Here is a 25,275-nt window from a genome sequence, read left to right as displayed (position 1 = left end):
CAAACGCGGCTAAACAGGCGTTTTTTAACCTACCCAGCAGTCAGTTTCCATCTTTCAGAAGTGTCCCGTGTACATGGAGCCTTATGCGTAAGGCAAATATGGCTGCATGAATTCAGGAAAGCCTTAAAGGGACCTTTACCTGGTTATTCCTGTAGCACTGGGGACACAGAGGAGAGTCCCTAGAGGGCAGGAAGTGTTGGAGGATTCTTCCAGCGGAGGAACCCTGATGTATTAACATCTTCATGGAGGTGAAAGTTCTGTGAGCACAGATGTGGCACATGTGATGTACATTGAGAGGCACCATGGAGCATTATTATGGATGGTGATGGTTCCAGAATCACGGAAGAAGTTTTGTGTTGTTGATAAACGAACTACTGAATATTTAAAGAGAGACTCTAGACCTGGATATTATTATTACTACAGGTGCTTATATAGTGTGGCGTCAATTTACGCAGCGATTTATATATATATATATATATATATATTGTACATTCACATCAGTCCCTTCCCTCAAGGAGCTTAAAATCTAAGGTCCCTAACTCACATTCATACATACACATACTAGGGCCAATTTAGACAGGGGCCAGTTAACCCACCAGCATGTCTTTCGAGTGTGGGAGGAAACCGGAGTAGCCAGAGGAAACCCACACAGGCACAGGGAGTACATGCAAACTCCAAGCAGGTGGTGCCATGGTTGGGATTTGAACCAACGACCCAAGTGCTGCCAGGAGGAAGTGCTAATAAATTAATTTTCATTTTGTTTTAGTATTGTATATTTTCACAGGAATTGCACCTATGAGTAAAGTGATTTATAGCACTCACTTTTATGTTTGCTATATAACAATGAATATTACATCACACCAAAAGGTCACATAATATTGACGTAATTTATTAGAGCAACAGCAGCGTACAATTTCACATTTTCCTTGCTTACATGTTTCAGCCCTGTGTGGGCCTTAATCATAGGCTATGATTAAGGCCCACACAGGGCTGAAACATGTAAGCAAGGAAGGACCATTGTTTTTTTTTTTATTCCTGTGTTAAATAAAGAGTTCTGGGATCCCATTAGCCTGTGCCAGTCTACAAATTCAGACTGCCTTAGCATTAATGCCACACATTGGAATCTCCCACAGATGTAACCAATTTAATTAAGTCTCTGAAATTGTAAATTTATTGGCTGTTTAGATCAGTACATACATATGTGAATGGGTACCATAAGCGTCACAAAGCTTTGTTTCTGAAGACTCCCCTCAGATCTATTATATGTGTTCTGTCATAGCTGAACTAACACAAAATTAAACACTCTGACATATATTTATACTGTCTCGTCAGGATGACTTCTACCTCCAGGAAGGAATGCATCTGGAAACTTACAGCTCATGTAGAAGAGAACGGCCGTGTGACGAGGGCTGAGTGGAACCATCTTGAACGTCTCATCTGTCATGGAAGGTACCAGCTGCTGGGGTAAGCTGCGATTTCTATCTCTATATACGGTTTCCGCTACCTCATCATCCTGGTTCTCTGCGGTTAGAAAAAAAAAAAGTATCAGAAACATAAATATTTACAAGTCCCTGACACACGTTTTAAATACCAATCCCATGGAGAAAAATTAAATACCCATCTCTCAGTTACGGGATCATGTCAGGAGATCCCTATATGTCTTATGAACTGGAATGTGTGGAGGTCTACAAGACTTAAGCTGGCCATACATGGGTCGAAATCTGAAAAAATTTGAATTAAAAAATCTTTTATAAGAATTTTCGTTTGAATTTCACACCATTAGTGGATCACAGCAACAACCGATTTAGAAGCGAACATCGAATTTGAGAGATCGGGCATGTTGGAAATGTCCTCTAGGAGGCACTCTGCTCATGCTCAGTTTGGTGAGTATTGCTAGAGAGTTTATTTTTTTTTTGGGGGGGGGGTGCATTTGATCAGCACAGGGCCGGCCAATCAGCGCTGTTCAGACAGAGGGCCTGGGGTCATGCAGCCTCATAGGACAGGGGAGAATGGAAACTCCTACAAGCTTTAACCAGTGCTCAACTGGAAACTGATAGAAGTCACAAGAATGCTATATACTGCTAATGAGAAAAGGTATTTAGCAGTTTATATTTACTCATCCTGGATCTCTGCGGTTAGAAAAAAAAAAGGATCAAAAACGTAAATATTTACAAGACCCTGACACACGTTTAAATACCAATCCCATGGAGAAAAATTAAATATCCATCTCTCAGTTACAGGATCATGTCAGGAGATGCCTATACAGTGGGGCAAAAAAGTATTTAGTCAGCCACCAATTGTGCAAGTTCTCCCACTTACAAAGATGAGAGAGGCCTGTAATTGGCATCATAGGTAGACCTCAACTATGAGAGACAAAATGAGAAAACAAATCCAGACAATCACATTGGCTGATTTGGAAAGAATTTATTTGCAAATTATGGTGGAAAATAAGTATTTGGTCACCTACAAACAAGCAAGATTTCTGGCTCTCACAGACCTGTACCTTCTTCTTTAAGAGGCTCCTCTGTCCTGCACTCATTACCTGTATCAATGGCACCTGTTTGAACTTGTTATCAGTATAAAAGACACCTGTCCACAACCTCAAACAGTCACACTCCAAACTCCACTATGGTGAAGACCAAAGAGCTGTCGAAGGACACCAAAAACAAAATTAGAGACCTGCACCAGGCTGGGAAGACTGAATCTGCAATAGGCAAGCAGCTTGGTGTGAACAAATCAACTGTGGGAGCAATAATTAGAAAATGGAAGACATACAAGACCACTGATAATCTCCCTCCATCTGGGGCTCCACGCAAGATCTCACCCCGTGGGGTCAAAATGATCACAAGAACGGTGAGCAAAAATCCCAGGACCACACGGAGGGACCTAGTGAATGACCTGCAGAGAGCTGGGACCAACGTAACAAAGGCTACCATCAGTAACACACTACGCCGCCAGGGACTCAGATCCTGCAGTGCCAGACGTGTCCCCCTGCTTAAGCCAGTACATGTCTGGGCCCGTCTGAAGTTTGCTAGAGAGCATTTGGATGATCCAGAAGAGAATTGAGAGAATGTCATATGGTCAGATGAAACCAAAATAGAACTGTTTGGTAGAAACACAACTCGTCGTGTTTGGAGGAGAGAGAATGCTGAGTTGCATCCAAAGAACACCATACCTACTGTGAAGCATGGGGGTGGCAACATCTTGCTTTGGGGCTGTTTCTCCACAAAGGGACCAGGACGACTGATCCATGTACAGGACAGAATGAATGGGGCCATGTATCGTGAGATTTTGAGTGCAAACCTCCTTCCATCAGCAAGGGCATTGAAGATGAACAACAACCGATTTTCGAAGCGAACATCGAATTTGAGAGATCGGACATGTTGGAAATATTTTGAAAAACAAACAAATTTCTAATCAATGATGGGAAAATCATTCGAGAAATGTAATCGAAAAAGAAATGAGCATGAGCTGTGACCTGTGACCTGGCAGAAAATTATTTTCTGCAGCAACATGAGGTGAAACTAAAGGCTTGGTTGGTTGAACTTCGAAATCAATGGTGGCACCATGGGGTTACAAAATACGCCAAATTTCTGATTTTCTAAAGAAAATTTGTTCGGAATTCAACCCATGTATGGCCTGCATTATAAGTAGATAAGAAAAAAAGTGAATTACAGAAAGAATGAAGCGAAAGTAAGTTACACACATTTTGTTACATTTAAAGATATGTGTAACACGTAAAAAAAATCTATGTAACATGTATCATCAGCTTGAAGTGACTCTGTCAGTAGAGGGTCACTTCCTTTCAATAACATACCTGCTAAAAGAAGAGGTTATATACACACCTTTCTGGCAGACAATGTCATCAAATGCTGCCCCTGTGCTGCCAACCCCTCTCCAGCCGCTGCAAATATTAAACTGGTCAGATGGGTAGAATACCTGTCACCCCTGCAGCACGCTGTGGCTCTTCCCACTGCCTCACAATTGTCTAAAATGTCATTGAATGTTGTAGCAATAAAGGCATACGGTGACAGGCTTTAAATCCTAACACTCTGCTTTAAAGTGTTACTAAACCCACACAGTAAAATCAGTCTGTATATACAGTAACGCATGCTTGTTATACTCACTGTGGAACCTAAGGAGTTAGTCCTCAACGTTGTGTAAAAAGACTGTTTGATCCTGTCTTCTCTAATCCTTCCCTTCTTTTACTGTCCCCAATCCATCTGCTGATAGTACAGAGCCCTAGGAGGCACTCTGCTCATGCTCAGTTTGGTGAGTATTGCTAGAGAGTTTCTTTTTTTTTGGGGGGGGGGTGCATGTGATCAACACAGGGCCAATCAGCACTGTTCAGACAGAGGGCCTGGGGTCATGCAGCCTCATAGGACAGGGGAGTATGGAAACTCCTACAAGCTTTAACCAGTGCTCAACTGGCAACTGATAGAAGTCACAAGAATGCTCTAACTGCTAATGAGAAAAGGTATTTAGCAGTTTATATTTACTAACATAATTGCATTTCCATGTTCTGTGTACTGTGGGAGACCAGATATAGTGAATGCAGGGTCCGGGGAGATCAGATATAGTGAATGCAGGGTCTGGGGAGACCGGATCTAGTGAATGCAGGGTCCGGGGAGACCAGGTATAGTGAATGCAGGGTCCGGGGAGACTAGATATAGTGAATGCAGGGTCCGGGGAGACTAGATATAGTGAATGCGGGGTCCTGGAAGACCAGATATAGTGAATGCAGGGTCCGGGGAGATCAGATATAGTAAATGCAGGGTCTGGGGAGACCGGATATAGTGAATGCAGGGTCCGGGGAGACCAGGTATAGTGAATGCAGGGTTCGGGGAGACCAGGTATAGTGAATGCAGGGTTCGGGGAGACCAGATATAGTGAATGCAAGGTCGGCGGAGACCAGATATAGTGAATGCAGGGTCCAGGGAGACCAGATATGGTGAATGCTGGGTCCGTGGAGACCAGATATAGTGAATGCAGGGTCCTGGGTTTAGTAACACTTTAAGAGGGAATTATATTTCTATTCAATTCTATGTAAATTTAAAACCTGCTTGAAGCAGGACAAATGCAGGTCAGAATGTCAGCTGCAGGTTATAGGATAAGGTCACCTTTTAAAAAAAAATAATAAAAGCACTTTTTTTTGCAGGTAAAAGATATGCATTCATTATTTATTTTTTAGAAGCCTGTAAAGCATTGCAACCACAATCAGTAGATCGAGGGTGTAATCCCATGGTCCTGCAGACTGTATATGTAGCTGTCCCTCCGATACCTCAACAGAGCTCTGGTAGTTCATTGAGAACTACAAGCCGACAGCCACAAAGGCTGTAGGTACTCGTAGTTTTCACATTCACAGAATACTGTGAATGAATAACATGGGCGGGTAGAGCCCTGCACGGCCGCATTTTTTTTTTCAAACTGTGACAGGCAGCAGGGGGAGACGATCCCCCCCTAGCTGTCAAAATGGGAGGTCAGGGGGAGCAGAGGCCAGTGCATCTGTAACATGTTACATTTTACACCCTGAATGTGGGTGTAACATGTTACATATGGTGAACCTTTAACAGCATGTCAATAGAGTCTCAAACTGATGTCAAACTGATACTGACATAAGGCCAGAGCTCGCCAACACAAATCATAACAGTACTCTTCACTGTAAATGTCTGAATTCTATCATTTGCAGGGGTATCCACAAACGTTTGACAGTATAGTGCAGGGTTTCTCAACTAGGGTTCCTCCAGGGGTTCCTTGAGAAATGAGCAATTTTTGCCTCTCAAGCAAGTTCCCTCTGATACCACTGATTTTTTTTAGCAATCTGTAAGGGGGTAATTCTTCCCATTGACCACAAGTGTAAGGAACATTCTTCCCACTGAACATCACACTAATGTATCATGAGTTGTAGATAAAGCCATTTTTAGCACGGGTTCCCTGAGACCGGAATGTTACATCAAGGGTTCCTCTGCGTTGAAAAGGTTGAGAAAGGCTGGTATAGTGTATTACAATGATCACTCTTCAAATTTAAAAATATTCTCAAGTGCTTTATTTATTTATTTACATATTTCAAGGCACCATATGTCCTATAGCAGTGGTTCTCAACCTGTGGGTCGCGACCCCTTTGGGGATCGAACGACCCTTTCACAGGGGTCCCCTAAGACCATCAGAAAACACATATTTCCGATGTGTAAAGAGCAGCTACTGTGTAGAAAGCAGCTGCTGTGTTGAAAGCAGCTACTCTGTTAAAGGCACCTACTGTGTTGAAAGCAGCAGTATTGGAGGTAAAACGACACTCATGAATTATAATTACTGGGTAAATAATTTATATGGTTGGGGGTCACCACAACATGAGGAGCTGTATTAAAGGGTCACGGCATTAGGAAGGTTGAGAACCACTGTCCTATAGGTTTCATTTTGCACGGATATATGTGAATAAAACACAAGAGAATATTTCTAAAACTGAAGGTGGAAGATGAAGTTACACTTTAATACAATTACCGGGGTCAGCGGTATTGTCTTTAGTTTTCTCCGTTTCCTCGTCATTAGTTGTGACAAGTAGAAGATTCCGAATTTGCTGGATGTCCTCTAGCTTCAAGTATTTCACTAGAGAATTCTGTAAACAAAGAAATGGATATAGGGTAGTTATGGGAAGTGAATGTTTACAACCCACATATTTTTGCAGCCCATCCAAAGCTTACATTTCAGATTTTGGTTAATGATTTAACCCACCAAACTCCACCTTTGCCTGAAACTTCACTGTTGCATAGACTGGCCCCTAAAGTGGAACTTTATTCATAACAACTTGATAAAAAATAATGTTCTTTAGCAAGCAACACACATTCCTCATTAATAATTATGCTACCAAAATAAATGTGTTCTGTAAATTGCCTCCAGCATTGATCCTGTTTTTTTCTTGCTGGAAGCTGCCATTTTGCTGAAGTCCAAAGCCCCTGAGCAGCAGTAAATTTTTAGACTGTCAGACTGGCCTCTACATTTTTAGCATAGTGCTGAAAAATAGAGAACAACTGAGCATGTGGAGAGCAATATATTACTGGATTTTAAACAGTATAGGCCAGTGATGGCGAACCCGTGGCACGCGTGCCACAGCCGGCACGCCGAGCCTTATCTGTGGGCACGCCAGGAGAATCCAGCGGCGCGCTGTCTTCCCGGCTGTAGTGTGCGTGACAGCCGGGTCCCAAGTGCGCATGCACAAGAAGCAGTGCTCTTTGTGAATGGTAAGGCGGTACCTGGGACACATGACAGATCCCAGAAGCCGCCGGACCAATCACAAAGCGCAGCGCTTCTCGCGCATGCGCACTGGGCATCCGGCTGTCCGACGAGCGCCCACACTACAGAAGCCGGGAAGACAGCGCGCGGCTGGATAAAGGAACAGGTAAGATAAAAAAAAAACTCTGCGGAAGTAAGAGCGGGTACCTGTCAAATTCAGGTACCCGCTCCCCCTCCCTCCCCAAAGGTCAGCAGTCATCTCTGTACTGTCCGCAGTCTCTGGTCATCCCTGTGCTGTCCGCAGTCTCTGGTCATCCCTGTGCTGTCCGCAGTCTCTGGTCATCCCTGTACTGTGTCCGCAGTCTCTGGTCATCCCTGTGCTGTCCGCAGTCTCTGGTCATCCCTGTGCTGTCCGCAGTCTCTGGTCATCCCTGTGCTGTCCGCAGTCTCTGGTCATCCCTGTGCTGTCCGCAGTCTCTGGTCATCCCTGTGCTGTCCGCAGTCTCTGGTCATCCCTGTGCTGTCCGCAGTCTCTGGTCATCTCTGTACTGTCCGCAGTCTCTGGTCATCCCTGTGCTGTCCGCAGTCTCTGGTCATCCCTGTGCTGTCCGCAGTCTCTGGTCATCCCTGTGCTGTCCGCAGTCTCTGGTCATCCCCTGTACTGTCTGCAGTCTCTGGTCATCCCCTGTACTGTGTCCGCAGTCTCTGGTCATCCCTGTACTGTGTCCGCAGTCTCTGGTCATCCCTGTACTGTCCGCAGTCACTGGTCATCCCTGTACTATGTCCGCAGTCTCTGGTCATCCCTGTACTGTCCGCAGTCTCTGCTCATCTCCTGTACTTTCCGCAGTCTCTGGTCATCCCCTGTACTGTCCGCAGTCACTGGTCATCCCTGTACTGTGTCCGCAGTCTCTGGTCATCTCCTGTACTGTGTCCGCAGTCTCTGGTCATCCCTGTACTGTCCGCAGTCTCTGGTTATCCCTGTACTGTGTCCGCAGTCTCTGGTCATCCCCTGTACTGTCCGCAGTCTCTGGTCATCTCCTGTACTGTCCGCAGTCTCTGGTCATCTCCTGTACTGTTCGCAGTCTCTGGTCATCTCCTGTACTGTGTCCGCAGTCTCTGGTCATCTCCTGTACTGTGTCCGCAGTCTCTGGTCATCTCCTGTACTGTCCGCAGTCTCTGGTCATCCCTGTACTGTCCGCAGTCTCTGGTCATCCCTGTACTGTGTCCGCAGTCTCTGGTCATCCCCTGTACTGTGTCCGCAGTCTCTGGTCATCTCCTGTACTGTGTCCGCAGTCTCTGGTCATCCCTGTACTGTCCGCAGTCTCTGGTCATCTCCTGTACTGTGTCCGCAGTCTCTGGTCATCCCTGTACTGTGTCCGCAGTCTCTGGTCATCCCTGTACTGTCCGCAGTCTCTGGTCATCCCTGTACTGTGTCCGCAGTCTCTGGTCATCCCCTGTACTGTGTCCGCAGTCTCTGGTCATCTCCTGTACTGTGTCCGCAGTCTCTGGTCATCCCTGTACTGTCCGCAGTCTCTGGTCATCTCCTGTACTGTGTCTGCAGTCTCTGGTCATCCCTGTACTGTGTCCGCAGTCTCTGGTCATCCCTGTACTGTCCGCAGTCTCTGGTCATCCCTGTACTGTGTCTGCAGTCTCTGGTCATCCCTGTACTGTGTCCGCAGTCTCTGGTCATCCCTGTACTGTCCGCAGTCTCTGGTCATCCCTGTACTGTCCGCAGTCTCTGGTCATCTCCTGTACTGTGTCCGCAGTCTCTGGTCATCCCTGTACTGTGTCCGCAGTCTCTGGTCATCCCTGTACTGTGTCCGCAGTCTCTGGTCATCCCTGTACTGTGTCCGCAGTCTCTGGTCATCCCTGTACTGTGTCCGCAGTCTCTGGTCATCCCTGTACTGTTCGCAGTCTCTGGTCATCCCTGTACTGTGTCCGCAGTCTCTGATCATCCCTGTACTGTTAATTAGTTTGCACTACTGTACGAGTTGTTTTTTCTAAACCAAAAGCTCGATATTCAGGTTTCATTGCAGTGTTGGCACTTTGAAAGAAATAAGTTGGTTTTGGGTTGCAGTTTGGGCACTCGGGCTCAAAAAGGTTCGCCATCACTGGTATAGGCACTTTTATTTAATGTTTTACATAGCTATACCTGCAAACGGGACCAGCATGAAGTTAATTAATTTTTTGACTAAAGTTTCACTTTAAAGTGTATCTAAACCTAAAAAAATGTTTTTAAATATATTGCAGCTCACCAGTCCTTGTGGTGTATGCATTATTTTTTTTTAGGCTATGAAAAATTTCAGCAAGTACAGAAAATATCTGTTGATCGTTCCAGAAATATCACGCACTTGTCCCATCCTGAGAGTTTAAGGACTCGTTCACACTTGACTTTATCTCTAACTCTTGGCAAACGCCCCTATAGCGTTTCACAGGCATTGGACAGGCGTTTGGGAAGCATTTTTAACGCTCCCCGAATGCTCCATGCGCGGTTTTTAGGCGGTTGATAGGCATTTGCCAAGCGTTAAAACCACACCACAAACGCCTATAATGAAGTTAAATGGTATTAACGCAACCGCGTTGCAACTGCACAGCAAACGCCTGCCAGGTGTAGGTGGAGCGGCACCATAGACTTGACTGGGAGGCTTCAACTCCTGACTGGACACGAAGCATCAGTTTTGCCTCGATGCAGCGCAACACGATGCAAACGCTTCAGTGTGAACAGCACTGTGTGCTGCCATGTGTAGAATTTTCATAGGCGTTTGAGAAGCGTTAAAAACGCTTCCCAAACGCCTGTCTGACGCCTGCTGACAAAGCTAGCATGAACCAGGGGCGGACTGACCATTTGGAAACTCGGGCACTGCCCGAGGGCCTGGGGTCAGTAGGGGGCCCCATGAGATGCCCCTGGTACCTTTTTCATAGGCTTTTTTGAGTTTGGGCAAGGACACAGGGGCCCCATGATCCCCTACTGCCCGGGGGCCCCATGAGTTGTCAGTCCGCCCCTGGCGTGAACTGAGCCTAAAAGAAAGCACAAACAAGGAGGGAGGGGGGGAGACAGATACTTTAGCATCAAGATCTCCCTGCAGTTACCTTTACACCAGTTTTGAGTGAGCTGACTTGTCTGGAGTGGTGCTTACCTCTTCTGCTCTTTTTATGCCCACATTAGTATCGGGAGGGATTTGGACAGCAACCTTCTCCCTGAAGAAAACAAAACAGAACAAGGTACGACAACATGACTGCCACATGGAGAGTGTCACAACCCAAACAAATATTTTCTTTGCTTCTTACAGCTGAGTGGAGTGGTGAGGGAGTGAAGGAACGGTATGTATGTACTTTTGGGAGTGGGGTGATTAAAGCAAACCTGTTCCTGTGCTTTAAGCAATAAGTGATCAGCATCAGCCAGCAAAAGCATTGGCAGATAAAGCAATTTAAAGGCTTAGGCAAGCCCCAACAATAAACTTCTCTTTAAACCTTTTGATCCTGCCAGAGATCCAGGTAGCTGATAACTTCCTGTGTGCTCTGCCTCTGCTAAGTGTTGTCAGTTAGCATTGCACCCTGCTATCTTTGTGGACGGCAAAACTGTTCCCTCTAAGTTATGAAGAAGAGGAGACGGGTAAGTGATATTTACTATTGCCCTAGTGCAGGGATGGTGAGACTTTTAGAGACCGAGCGCCCAAACTGCAACCCAAAACCCACTTATTTATCGCATAGAAAAACACAATAACAGAGCTTCCACCACTGACCACCAGCACAAGGTAGCAAAGATCCACTGACCACCAGCACAAGGGGGCAAAGATCCAATGACCACCAGAACAAGGTGGCAAAGATCCACTGAGCACCAGCATAAGGGGGCAAAGATCCACTGACCACCAGAACAAGGGGGCAAAGATCCACTGACCACCAGCACAAGGGGGCAAAGATCCTCTGACCACCAGTACAAAAGGGCAAAGATCCACTGACCACCAGCACAAGGGGGCAAAGATCCACTGAGCACCAGCATAAGGGGGCAAAGATCCACTGACCACCAGAACAAGGGGGCAAAGATCCACTGACTACCAGCACAAGGGGGCAAAGATCCTCTGACCACCAGCACAAGGGGGCAAAGATCCTCTGACCACCAGTACAAAAGGGCAAAGATCCACTGACCACCAGCACAAGGGGGCAAAGATCCACTGACTACCAGCACAAGGGAGCAAAGATCCACTGACTACCAGCACAAGGGGGCAAAGATCCACTGACTACCAGCACAAGGGAGCAAAGATCCACTGACCACCAGCACAAGGGGGCAAAGATCCACTGACCACCAGCACAAGGGGGCAAAGATCCTCTGACCACCAGCACAAGGGAGCAAAGGTCCACTGACCACCAGCACAAGGGGGTAAAAATCCACTGACCACCAGAACAAGGGGGCAAAGATTCTTACCACCAGCACAAGGGGGCAAAGATCCACTGACCACCAGCACAAGGGGGTAAAAATCCACTGACCACCAGAACAAGGGGGCAAAGATTCTGACCACCAGCACAAGTGGGCAAAGATCCACTGACTATAAACACAAGGGGGCAAAGTTCCACTGACCACCAGCACAAGGGGGCAAAGTTTCACTGAGCACCAGCACAAGGGGGCAAAGTTTCACTGAGCACCAGCACAAGGGGGCAAAGTTTCACTGACTATAAACACAAGGGGGCAAAGTTCCACTGACCACAGCACAAGCTAAAATCTAGCAGTCAGACATCACTAACCGGATCAATCACTGTTTTTGGTAGAAATGATATTTCTACATGGCAAATAATTTACTAGCAGGTGTAGTAGAGTAATAGAAATCCAACAGACCCAACAGTCATGACATGCATGCTGCTGATTCTGTGTCATTGAATCACTCATTGAAAGGGGAGTGTTCACAATAATAGCCGTGTGGAGTTCTATTAGTGAGGTCATTCATTCTTTGAAAAACAGGTGGCAATTATTGCCCTTATTTAAGGAAGGAAGGCAGCAAATGTTGTACATGCTGGTTACAGTGCATTTCTCTCTGAAATTCTGAGGAAAATGGGTCGTTCCAGACATTGTTCAGAAGAACAGCGTACCTTGATTAAAAAGTTGATTGGAGAGGGGAAAACATAGAAAGAAGTGCAGAAAATGATCGGCTGCTCAGCTAAAATGATCGCAAATGCTTTAAAATGGCAACCAAAACCTGAAAGACGTGGAAGGAAGCGAAAAACTACAATTTGAATGGATAAAAGAATAGCCAAAATGGCGCGGACTCAGCCAACAATCAGCTCCAGGAAGATGAAAGAAGGTGTAAAGTTCCCTGTGAGGACTGTTACAATTAGAAGACGCCTATGTGAAGCCAAGCTATCTGCAAGAAGTCCCCGCAAAGTCCCACTGTTGGAAAAAAGACATGTGCTGAAGAGGTTACAATTTGCCAAAGAGCACATTGACTGGCCTAAAGAGAAATGGCGCAACATTTTGTGGACTGATGAAAGATTGTTCTTTTTGGGTCTAGTGGGCGGAGACAGTTTGTCAGACGACCCCCAAACACTGAATTCAAGCCACAGTACACTGTGAAGACAGTGAAGCATGGTGGTGCAAGCACCAGGATATGGGGATGTTTCTCATACTATGGTGTTGGGCCTATTTATCGCATACCAGGGATCATGGATCAGTTTGAATACATCAGAATACTTGAAGAGGTCATGCTGCCTTATGCTGAAGAGGAAATGCCCTTGAAATGGGTGTTCCAACAAGACAACGACCCCAAACACACCAGTAAACGTGCAACATCTTGGTTCCAGACCAACAAGATTGACGTTATGGAGTGGCCAGCCCAATCCCCGGATCTTAATCCAATAGAAAACTTTTGGGGTGACATCAAATATGCCGTTTCTGAGGCAAAACCAAGAAATAAATAAGAACTGTGGAATGTGGTCCAATCATCCTGGGCTGGAATACCTGATCACAGGGGCCAGAAGTTGGGTGACTCCATGCAACACAGATGTACAGCAGTTCTCAGAAACAGTGCGACTACAACCAAATATTCATGAAGTCATTCAAAGGAAAGCAAAATCTTCAAACATTTTTCAGTTTATATAGTGAATGTTTGAGTTTGTAAAGAAGAATACAAACACTGCTATTTTTTTGAACCGTCTAATATTCACTTTTCTTCAATTTTTTTTAGAGGAACAACACAAATTTGATCTATTTTTCTTCATGTTTTGATTTGGAATAGAATGTGTAATGTTCGCATTTGTGTTGATGGAAATAAAAGCTATCAGAAGGGCTTTGAGCTTTATTCACTTTTTTCAACACACTGCTATTATTTTGAACACAACTGTATATATAGTTTGGCAGCGCACTGACTGGCCATACAAGCTCGGAAGAGTCGCAGCTATTGAGTCGTGGCTCGTGACGTCATTGCCTGGCAACACTACTCCTTTCCAAGCATGTTTATAGCCCCTATATGCTCTCTTAGCGATGCTCGGCTGCTGACGCGATGCTGGGGCAACTTGGCTCGCGTGCCAACAGAGAGGGCTCTGCGTGCTCACTGCGGCAAATGTGGCATAGCTTCGCCACCCCTGCCCTAGGGTGATGACGTTACTACGTTATAGATACAGTGGAGTGAGCATTGTCTATCGAAGACAGAAAGTATGCTACTGGCAGGATCACCAGGTGAAAATAAGGGAAAACCCATGAAAACATAAAATGAATGCAGCCACTACATCAAAGCACTGGTGAGCTGTAATATTTTATATTTTTGTTTTAGGGTTTAGAATGTTTTGATACTGTAGTATCATACCTGAGTAAAATGGCAACACCGGCATTCCCTAGAAGTTGCCGGGCCACTTCTTCTGCTGTCTCCAAATCAGAGTCATATGTCTCCTGCTGGCTCACAATGAAGATAACGGGAAGGCCGAGCTGGAGGTGAACACTTGTGAATTTATCCGGATCTCCAGAAACTTCGCCCTGAAAATCCAGATATCATTTACTTATAAGATTTAAATGTGCGGGCACGCAACGTTTCATGTAAACCCCTTTCATCCTGTTCTGCAAATGATTATTTTTTTATCATAAGAGATCCAGGTGATTTATTCAAAGTGCAGAAATAGGGAATAGCTACCAAACAGGTCATATACTAAACAAAATATCACTAAGTAATATAAAACTGCCATACAAAGCACATGGAGGGAGGATTTACAATTATGCCACAGTGAAAGCAGGGCTGTGGATAAGGTGGTACCACTAGTCCTCCTGTATGGGGCCCAGGCCAGCAGGAAGGATCAGGCATCTGAGTGAATCAGATATGGGCATGAAGGGTGATCGGCATTGGCAGGGGGGTGCAGTTACCGGAACTGATCCCCTGTATGGCTCTCTCTGCAGCAACCAAAAGCTGGCTTCTGCTCCTCTCCCTCTTGCTGGTTTTTAGCTGCTGCAGCAGGGACCAAACAGGGAATTAGTTCCAGTAATTACCCCCCTGGTGCACCTATTACCCTCCCTGAGCATCATACATTTCCTACTGCTGCCCAGGCCCCCCCGCAGTGCTGCTGCCTTCACTCCAGCAGCTGTAAGCGCACAATAGGATCCGTCAGGATGAAGAGTGGGGGAAAGGGTCCGGTAAATTTGTCACATTTACTAGCCCCTTCATGCCCTGAATGAACACAATGAGTGATCGGTACCAATCACTCACTGTTCATGCATAACTGAAGCATAGTAAACTGTGGGGGGGCTGTCAGGTTTGCTGCATGGGGCCCCGTGGTTTCTAACAGCAGCCATGAGTGAATGGCATCTGTCAGAATACAGCCGGTGTCGGTGGTCAGTATTAAGCTGACCACTTGCCACTGAGGTGGAAGGTCCCCTTTAACATAAATCTATCCGTACAAGTTTAGATTTTAGATCTGGTGATTCCCCCATTTTTCTAAACAGCGTGGATGGAGGATAATTCCCTGCCAGCTTAATGCTGACAGGTGGTACGTTTATATCTGACTGCCCATAGGGGAAAGTGGGCTGTGTCCATGTTTACTCTGCATATGTGGAGCGGACATGGACCTGTCATCCACCTGATCAGCAGGTATCCGTGGACAGATCCCCACTGAGCAGGCGGATCTGCTGGCGAAGTCCACCCGTGTGAAAGGGACCTAATGCATTAAGAAATGAAGCGGGAAGGGGAGGGGGGGTGGGAATTTACATTTGGTAAATACTTACAATATGATGGACACTGATGTTTTTCAAACAAAGCTGGACAATGACTTTAAAGTGGAAATTCCCCCAAAAGGGGAGGTTTTGCTTATCTGCCTCCCCCCTTCCCCCTCTTCAAGTTTGGACACTTTATTTTTTTTGGGGGGGGGGGGTGTTGGTTTGGACAGGTACCTGTTCCCACTTCCACTTGGATAACTGCGGCGATCTGAGCGAAAGTTCAGCCTTCCTTCTCCTGCAGCCACCTGCCTCGCGCATACATAGTTGGAAGCCGCAAGCAGCCACAGCCGGCTTCCCAAAGTAAACATGCCGACGCTGGGGACTGGCAGACTACAGTAGAGCCAGCTCAGGTGATGACCACGCTGAATCCCTTGACAGGTAATTGTCCTTTTATTAAAAGTCGGCAGCTACAGTATTTGTAGCTGCTGACTTTGAATTTTTTGTTTCTATGGGGAAGAACTGCTTATAAATGTTCTGCTATGCTCAAACCTACCACCAAGGGAAGCCCCATGACTTTCAGAAAGCGGTGGATGTTGATGGTTGTTAGGGGTTGTTCCATCACAGTCTGGTGACATTTCTGGCTCACGCTCGTCACAGACTTACAATGGATAAAGAAAAGCTTCGCTGATACCTGGCTGGGCTCCTCTGTGCTATAAATGCAAAGAGTACAAAATATAGTTAGCACCTTGCAGAAAAGTTTAGGATTTCCTATTGCTTTCTTCAATAGTTCCCGAGACACAGCACACAATAAAGACAGCAATAAAAACTGAAATGTTAACACTTTCCTATTCTATGTAATATAAAAAGAAAGTTAGGTACACTTCTACCCTCAAGGGGCATACAACCATTCATGACCGTTCAAAACAGTACTGTTGCAGTGATTATCACTGTAACAGCAATCAAAGTGTTAAAAAAAAAAAATAAAAACCACGAAAAAAAAAAACCAAATCCCTGAAACCTCCTCAGAGTAGTACAGTGTTACTATAGTGACAATTAACTATTGTGATGAAAGTATGTTAACCGCTTCCACGCCGCCCTATAGCAGAAATACTGCTACAGGGTGGCATGGGTGTGCAACATCACATATATATACATGATTTTGCAGTTCCTCTTGTAATTCGCGGCCTTGGCTGTCAATCACCGGGTTCCGGTGATTCCCCGCTGGCAACCGGCGATTGCCGAGTATTACCGACGGGGAAGAGACCTGTGTATAAACAACACAGATCTCTCCCATGTCAGCTCCTGCACACTGCTTTGTATGGCTCTGCATAGTAATTTTTATTATTTATTTAATAGGGGCGGGGGCATCAGCGTTGTTTTTACTATTATTTATTTTTAGCTTTGTATGCATTATAATTCAGGCGATACTCTTTCACCCTGGAAAATGCATGCAAAAATGTGATTAAGTGATTAGAAACGTCTCAAAGACACATGAAAACGTATGAACTTTAATCGCTCTCCCGCCGCCCTAGAGTAGAACTACTGCTACAGGGCTGCACAAAATCACATATACATACATATATATATATACATACACATATACACACACACACACGTGGTTTGCATTTCCTGGTAGGGGACGCGAACGCCATTGGCGGCTAAGGATGTCAATCACCAGATCTCGGCCGGAGATGCCACTCCGACACCTGGCGATCGTCGGGTAAAGCTGACAGGGGAGAGACCTGTGTGTAAGCAACACAGGTCTTTTTTTCTTACCAGCAAGGACATGCTGCTGTGTACTTCTCTGCAGAAATGAGAAATACACAGCAGCATGTCTCCCTAGTAAAACACACACAGCACATCATGTAAAACAGCACACTGTTAACCCTTTGATTGCCCCAGATGTTAACCTCTTCCTGCCCAGTGCCATTAGTACAGTGTCAGTGCTTTTTATTAGCACTGATTACTGTATTAGTGTCATTGGGATGTCAGTAGCAGTTAGTCAGTTCCCACCCCAGTGTCAGAATGCCCGCCGCAGTCCTGCTATATGTCACTGATCACTGCAATTACTAGTATAAAAAAATAAAAATAAAATTTCCAGTGTATATACCACCATTTGTAGACGCTATAACTTTCACGTAAACCAATTAATTAATTGGGATCTGTTTTCTAGCAAAGACATGGAGCAGAATACATTTTGGCCTAAATTTATGAAGAAATTTTAGTTTTTAAAAATTTTTACTGGATGTTTTATAGCAAAAAAGTCAAAATGTGTTTTTTTTTTTGTTTATAGTACAAAAAATAAAAATGCAGAAGTGATCAGATACCACCGAAAGAAAGCTCTATTTGTGGGGAAAAAAAGGACGAAAAATTCCACTTATGTACAGCGTTGCATGACCGTGCAATTGTCAGTTTAAAGTATTGCAACTCCATATCGCAAAAAATGGCCTGATCAGGAAGGGGGGTAAATCCTCTGGAGGGAAAGCGGTTAAAATACAAACTTTTTAACCAGCTCTATTGGTTTGCTTCAGATTATGAATATGAAACTTTGAATATTTTTAGGATGAAGCAAGCCTGACCTCTGCTGGAGAACAATGGAACATACAACGGGAAAAGTACATCTGAGCAAAAAGGCAAATCGTTCAGGGACCTGCCAATACTATTCAGAAGATACTGCATCAGTGCTGAAGTCAGGAAGTTTGCTCAAATATACCTTGAAGTGCCACTTTCGCAGGCATTTTTTAAATTAAAGTGGTTGTAAGGGCTCAAGGTTTGTTTACCTTCATGCATTCTATGCATGAAAGTAAAAAACCTTTTCTGTGTGGCATCCCCCCAGCCTCTCTAATACTCACCTAAGCCCCCTCTCCATCCGGTAATGTGCACTGGAGTCTCAGCTATCCCGGGACCCCCTCTCCTCATTGGCTGAGACAGCAGCAGGAGCCATTGGCTTCGGCTGCTATCACTCATAGCCAGTGAGCCAATGAGAAGAGAGAGGAGGCTGAGCCATGATATTACTGTTTGTGGACAGCAGGAAATGGACCACACCAAAGATTCCAGAAAATGTTTTAACTAAATCTTTGGCAAAAAGGAGAGCCGGCATGTTTTAGGGGATCAGACAATCCCCCTTCATCAGGGTAAAATAGCAAGACTCAATAGATTGATGATATTTAATGTATATTGTCAGGGTAGTCACGGGGCTCCTGCTGGCTCCGTTTGTGGCTGGTCACGCGCGCGAGCAGGTGCGCATGCGCGACGTCACTTTGGCTCCAGGCAGTCTATTTAAACTAAGATGGGACTCTGCCTCAATGCTGTTTGGTCTTTATCCTGTGTTCCTGTGTACCCTGCTATCTGTTTTGCCTTGCTGATTCGATCTGTCATTTGACCTCACTAGAACACCGCCTGCCTCAACGCCTGCCCACCAACTATTCTTCTGCCTGCCGATTCTGTCTGACCTTGCCCACTTGTTGCTGAACCGGACCGCCTGACCTTCTCTATGCTCATCCAGCTTCCTACCGGCTACCCTGCAAGTATTCTGCACCTGCACATCCGCCAGAGCACCAGCTGCCTGGCTACCCTGCACCACTGCCAGTGTGCCATCCTCTAGCCACTCCTGCGCTTTCCTGACGCACACCCGTTGAAACGGAACTGAACCCCAGACTGTGCTTGGATACTTCTGTTAGAATACCGCTTCCCCATCCGAACACCGAACACAGACACCACAGCCGACCATACAAGACTAGACGACACCAATCATGAAGTAAACCAGGAAGTAGACTAGTTTATTATAACACAGATACAAGATATATACATTCAAGGGAACAACCCCCCTCCCTGCATAATGACACGGGGCAGGGCAATCTACATTTAGTAACAAGAGACACACCAGCAGACAGCCCCATCAGGTGGGAGGGCTACTGGAGACACCCCCCCACCAAGCCAATACACATAAACACATACATCCCATAATAGTTTGCCCCCAAGCCAGACAAACAATAGAACAATGGGATGCAACCACATAACACCAAACAATCCACAACCCCCATCCCACCTATCTCCTAGACAGGTCTACACAATATGAGGACAGATCGCCCTGTACCCCTAACAGGCAGAGGGTGACTTACACATAAGAGGGATATGGGGAGCTGAGACAGGCATCTCCCCACCTCTCCAAAGGGAGATGGGTTCCATGGGCCCCCAACCAAAGTGACTCCCGTCACACTCGTCCACGGAATTCCCATCAGGTACTTGTGCCCCTCTGTGCTCTGGTGCTCCCTGTCACTTTACCAGGGCCCCTGAGCCAGAGCCGCAAGGGAGGCCCTCCTCTACATCTCAGGTTCCACCATCAGGTACGTGACAGTATATACAGAAACTAGTATCAGCTACACTATATGCTGGTGGTATTACGTGACACCAGATTCTGTATATTTAAAAATGATCAATGTCCTATTGGGTACAGCCAGTTTTGAGGTTACATACTATATAAGCCCTGATGAAAGGGGAATTTCTGCACCCCAGAAACAGAGAATGAATTACTGCAGCAGACTGCAGCAGAGAGTAGGTAAGTATGGCAGGCTGTGATGCACCTGGGACTGTGCAGCACTACAAAGCCTGCAGAGCAGAGCTGCATATGGAAAAATATTGTTTCCATCATGTAGAAATCGGACTTCCGGTCCGATTGCCTAGGCAGAAGTTGTCCTCCCTCCCCATAGTCTTCTGGGACACGTGGCAGGTCCCAGAAGACTACAGGACCATTCATGAAGCGCAGAGCTACTAGCACATGCGCAGTGGGCACCCGGGTGTGAAGCCGCAAGCTGTCACAGCCAGGTGCCCACACTGAAGATGCTTGCGCCGGGAATATAAGACGGCCGGTGAAACGGGCTGTGGCGGGGGCAACGCGGGATCGTGGGACAGGTGAGTGGCTGTTTTTTAAAAGTTTTTGTAGCTGCTGACTTTTATTTTTTTACAGAGTGAGTGGAACTCCGCTTTAGGCATTTTCAGTGCAGGGGAGGAGCCTGTACAACTGTGCAAGACTAAAGGAAAGGCCGGAGTTCAGCTTTAATTTGGCGTCCTTGTTGATTTCAATGCATTTTGTCAAAAATTGCCACATTTCAAATAAATTTCCACTGATATTTTTGAAAATCTTCAGTAACAAACTCTTAATTTACGCTCACCCCTATTTACTATGGCGTGCATACCTCATACTCTTCAATAAGCTGGACTCTGTAGTCAGAACAAACTGGTGCGCTGACCCGTGTATGAAAACGGCTTCCATCACGGACCGGTGCTCTGAAAGAAGAACAGATAAACAACAAAACTAAAACAGAAACTGGACTGATAGATGAAAGAGATAAAGAACCTAAATGTTCTTTGTAAAGTAAAACTCCGGTCAGATCAATTTGTTCAAATGTGTGGCTGGGTGTTAGAGCCCATGAGAGGTTTTTATTGGGGGGGGACTCTATATTAATGCCAGGGCCAGATTAAGAGCATCATGGACCTGGTGCTGAGGATTTTGGTTGACTGAAAGGGCCGTGCGTCTGTGTGCGCCCCAAGGTGAAAGTGCACAGCAGCGCAGGTGTGACACTACGGAAGCTTGGTGTTTGATTTGCCAAGCTTCCATAAGGGCCATGTGTTATCGTGTGCCCTGAGCTGGAAGGGCTTTGCTGCACAGACCCAACACTATGGAAGTCCCGGGCGTCTGTAAGAGCCTTGCATCGGTCTGAGGTGCGGTAGAAGGGTGCAGCTGCGCAACCCTAGCACAACGCTACAGAAGCCTATATGGCACCTGTTATTAACCACTTGACCTCTAGAAGGTTTTCCCCTCTTCATAACCAGACCATCTTTTGCTGTGCTGCACTGCGCTACTTAAAACTGGCAATTTCAAGGTCATGCAACACTGTACGCAAATTAAATTTATGTCATTTTTTTTTCACACACATAGAGCTTTCTTTTGGTGGTATTTAATCACCACTGTTTTTTTTTATGTTTATTGTATAAATCAGGGGTCTCCAAACTTTATAAACGAAGGGCCAGTTTACTGTCCTTCAGACTTTAGGAGGGCTGGACTGTGGCCAGTGGGAGCAGAAAATGTCCTGGTATCAGTGGGAGTAAACAATGCCTCATCATTGGTATTAACGGTAGATATAGTAGCCCATCACTGGTATCAATGGGAGGAATAGTTTCCCATAATTGGTGTCAGGGGGAGGAATAGTGCTCCATCAATGGTGTCAGTTGGAGGAATAGTGCCTATCATTGGATTCAGTGGGAGGAATAGTGCCTATCATTGGATTCAGTGGGAGGAATAATGCCCCATTATTGGTGTCAGTGGAAGGAATAGTGCCCCATCAATGGTGTCAGTGGAAGGAATAGTGCCCCATCAATGGTGTCAGTGGGAGGAATAGTGCCCTATCATTGGATTCGGTGGGAGGAATATTACCCCATTATTGGTGGCAGTGGAAGGAATAGTTCCCCATCATTGGTGTCAGTGGGAGGAATAGTGCCCCATCAATGGTGTCAGTAGGAGGAATAGTGCCCTATCACTGGTTTCAGTGGGAGGAATATTACCCCATTATTGGTGTCAGTGGAAGGAATAGTGCCCCATAATTGGTGTCAGTGGGAGGAATAGTGCCCCATCAATGTGTCAGTAGGAGGAATAGTGCCCTATCATTGGTTTCAGTGGGAGGAATAATGCCCCATTATTGGTGTCAGTGGGAGGAATAATGCCCCATCATTGGTGCCAGTGGGAGGAATAGTGCCCCATAATTGGTGTCAGTGGGAGGAATAGCGCCCCATCATTGGTGCCAGTGGGAGGAATGGTGCCCTATCATTAGTGTCTATAGCAGGAATAGTGCCATACCATTGGTGTCAGTGGGAGGAATAGTGCCCCATTATTGTTGTCAGTGAAAGGAATAGTGCCCCATCATTGGTGTCAGTGGGAGGAATAATTCCCTATTATTGGTGTTAGTGGAAGGAATAAGTGCCCTATTATTGGTGTAAGTGGCGGCAACTATGCCCCACTGTTGCTAATGGTGGGGGGAAATAATGCCCCAAGGGCCAGATAAAAGAAAGCAAAGGGCCACATCCGGCCCCCGGGCCGCAGTTTGGAGACCACTTGTGTAAATGAAAAAAGACCGAAAAATTGGAAAAAAAAAACAATATTTTTTTTTTTCTGTTATAGAACATACTGTATCGAAGAACAGAACATTAAAAAAAAATCAAATTTCTTCATAAATTCAGGCCAAAATATATTCTGCTACATCTTTGGTAAAAAAAAATCCCAATTTTATATATTATGTATGAATATATTTTATATTACTATATATTTTATGTATTCATTGGTTTGTGTGAAAGTTATAGTGTCTACAAACTATGTTATATATAATGGATTTTACGCAGCTATTGGTAATAGCGGTGGTCAGCGGTTTAGAGTGGGACTGTAATAGTGTGGTGGACAATCTGGCACTAACAGACCCTCACTGCAAGGTACACTAACTGACTGACTAAACTGTGCACTGTCTCTGTATTAATGACACTGGATGGAAAGGGGTAAACATCAAGGGTCTATCAAGGGGTTAACTGTATGCCTAACAAGTGTAATGCGTGCTGCTTTTACAAATAGATCTGGTTGTTTTTCCTCCCTGCATTGCAGGGAGAAGAAACCACCAGACCGCTGCTCTGTGTACAGAGCCCTGTGTTGTTTGTAAACACAGGACTCTGTGGTGTATTTGGGCACAGCCGATCAGCAGGTCTCAGCCATAAATCATTGGCTGGGACTTGCTGACAAAGTTGTGTCCAATCACTCGCGAACCCAGACCCGGAAGCAAGCTCGTAAAATTTAGATAAGTTGCTGAGCCTGCAGCTGCTGCTTGGTCACAGTAAATCTACTGTGAACGAGCAGCAAGTGGTTAATCCTGCCACCCAGCACAGGAGGTGCCTGCAGAATGCTGGGCTGGTCAGTGGGCAGCACAGTGGCTAAATGGTTAGCACTTTTACTTGGCAGTACTAGGGTCGTCAGTTTGAATCCCAACCACGGCACCACCTGCCTGGAGTTTGCATGTTCTCCCTGTGCCTGCATGGGTTTCCTCCGGGTACTCTGGTTTCCTCCCACACTCCAAAGACATGCTGGTAGGTGAATTGGCTCCTGTCTAAATTGTCCCTAGTATGTGTATATATGAATGTGAGTTAGGGACCTTAGATTGTACACCCCTTGAGGGTTAGGGACTGATGTGAATGTACAATATATATGTAAACCGCTGCATAAATTGACGGCGATATATACAGTCAGGTCCATAAATATTGGGACATCGACACAATTCTAACATTTTTGGCTCTATACACCACCACAATGGATTTGAAATGAAACGAACAAGATGTGCTTTAACTGCAGACTGTCAGCTTTAATTTGAGGGTATTTACATCCAAATCAGGTGAACGGTGTAGGAATTACAACAGTTTGCATATGTGCCTCCCACTTGCTAAGGGACCAAAAATAATGGGACAGAATAATAATCATAAATCAAACTTTCACTTTTTAATACTTGGTGGCAAATCCTTTGCAGTCAATGACAGCCTGAAGTCTGGAACACATAGACATCACCAGACGCTGGGTTTCATCCCTGGTGATGCTCTGCCAGGCCTCTACTGCAACTGTCTTCAGTTCCTGCTTGTTCTTGGGGCATTTTCCCTTCAGTTTTGTCTTCAGCAAGTGAAATGCATGCTCAATCGGATTCAGGTCTGGTGATTGACTTGGCCATTGTATAACATTCCACTTCTTTCCCTTAAAAAACTCTTTGGTTGCTTTTGCAGTCTGCTTTGGGTCATTGTCCATCTGCACTGTGAAGCGTCCAATGAGTTGTGAAGCATTTGGCTGAATATGAGCAGATAATATTCCCGAAACACTTCAGAATTCATCCCGCTGCTTTTGTCAGCAGTCACATCATCAATAAATACAAGAGAAGCAATTCCATTGGCAGCCATACATGCCCACGCCATGACACTACCACCACCATGCTTCACTGATGAGGTGGTATGCTTAGGATCATGAGCAGTTCCTTTCCTTCTCCATACTCTTCTCTTCCCATCACTCTGGTACAAGTTGATCTCGGTCTCATCTGTCCATAGGATGTTGTTCCAGAACTGTGAAGGCTTTTTTAGATGTCGTTTGGCAAACTCTAATCTGGCCTTCCTGTTTTTGAGGCTCACCAATGGTTTCCATCTTGTGGTGAACCCTCTGTATTCACTCTGGTGAAGTCTTCTCCTGATTGTTGACTATGACACATATACACCTACCTCCTGGAGAGTGTTCTTGATCTGGCCAACGGTTGTGAAGGGTGTTTTCTGCACCAGGGAAAGAATTCTTCGGTCATCCACCACAGTTGCTTTCTGTGGTCTTCCGGGTCTTTTGGTGTTGCTGAGCTCACCGGTGCGTTCCTTCTTTTTAAGAATGTTCCAAACAGTTGTTTTGGCCACGCCTAATGTTTTTGCTATCTCTCTGATGGGTTTGTTTTGTTTTTTCAGCCTAATGATGGCTTGCTTCAATGATAGTGACAGCTCTTTGGATCTCATCTTGAGAGTTGACAGCAACAGATTCCAAATGCAAATAGCACACTTGAAATGAACTCTGGACCTTTTATCTGCTCATTGTAATTGGGATAATGAGGGAATAACACACATCTGGCCATGGAACAGCTGAGAAACCAATTGTCCCATTACTTTTGGTCCCTTAAAAAGTGGGAGGCACATATGCAAACTGTTATAATTCCTACACCATTCATCTGATTTGGATGTAAATACCCTCAAATTAAAGCTGACAGCCTGCAGTTAAAGCACATCTTGTTTGTTTCATTTCAAATCCATTGTGGTGGTGTATAGAGCCAAAAATGTTAGAATTGTGTCCATGTCCCAATATTTATGGACCTGACTGTAAG

The 25,275-nt window shown here is 45.5% G+C and overlaps 1 protein-coding gene across 1 annotated transcript in view; it reads right to left on the bottom strand.

The window, feature by feature from the left end:
* Positions 1-25,275, bottom strand: part of TXNDC16 (thioredoxin domain containing 16) — a 155,830-nt gene that overhangs the window by 87,243 nt on the left and 43,312 nt on the right. Inside the window, exons 8-13 of the mRNA XM_089661364.1 lie at positions 20,548-20,638; positions 15,906-16,062; positions 14,019-14,185; positions 10,365-10,425; positions 6,499-6,613; positions 1,375-1,521 (exon numbers count right to left, since the gene is read on the bottom strand). Of these exons, the coding sequence (XP_089517490.1) occupies positions 1,375-1,521; positions 6,499-6,613; positions 10,365-10,425; positions 14,019-14,185; positions 15,906-16,062; positions 20,548-20,638 (738 nt within the window). The remainder of the gene's footprint in view (positions 1-1,374; positions 1,522-6,498; positions 6,614-10,364; positions 10,426-14,018; positions 14,186-15,905; positions 16,063-20,547; positions 20,639-25,275) is intronic.

The sequence above is a fragment of the Staurois parvus genome, unplaced genomic scaffold, assembly GCF_062004578.1.
Source record: "Staurois parvus isolate SC_StPar_1 unplaced genomic scaffold, SC_StPar_1.0 ptg001329l, whole genome shotgun sequence".
Classification (NCBI taxonomy): Eukaryota; Metazoa; Chordata; class Amphibia; order Anura; family Ranidae; genus Staurois; species Staurois parvus.
This window is presented reverse-complemented; position numbering and strand designations above follow the sequence as displayed.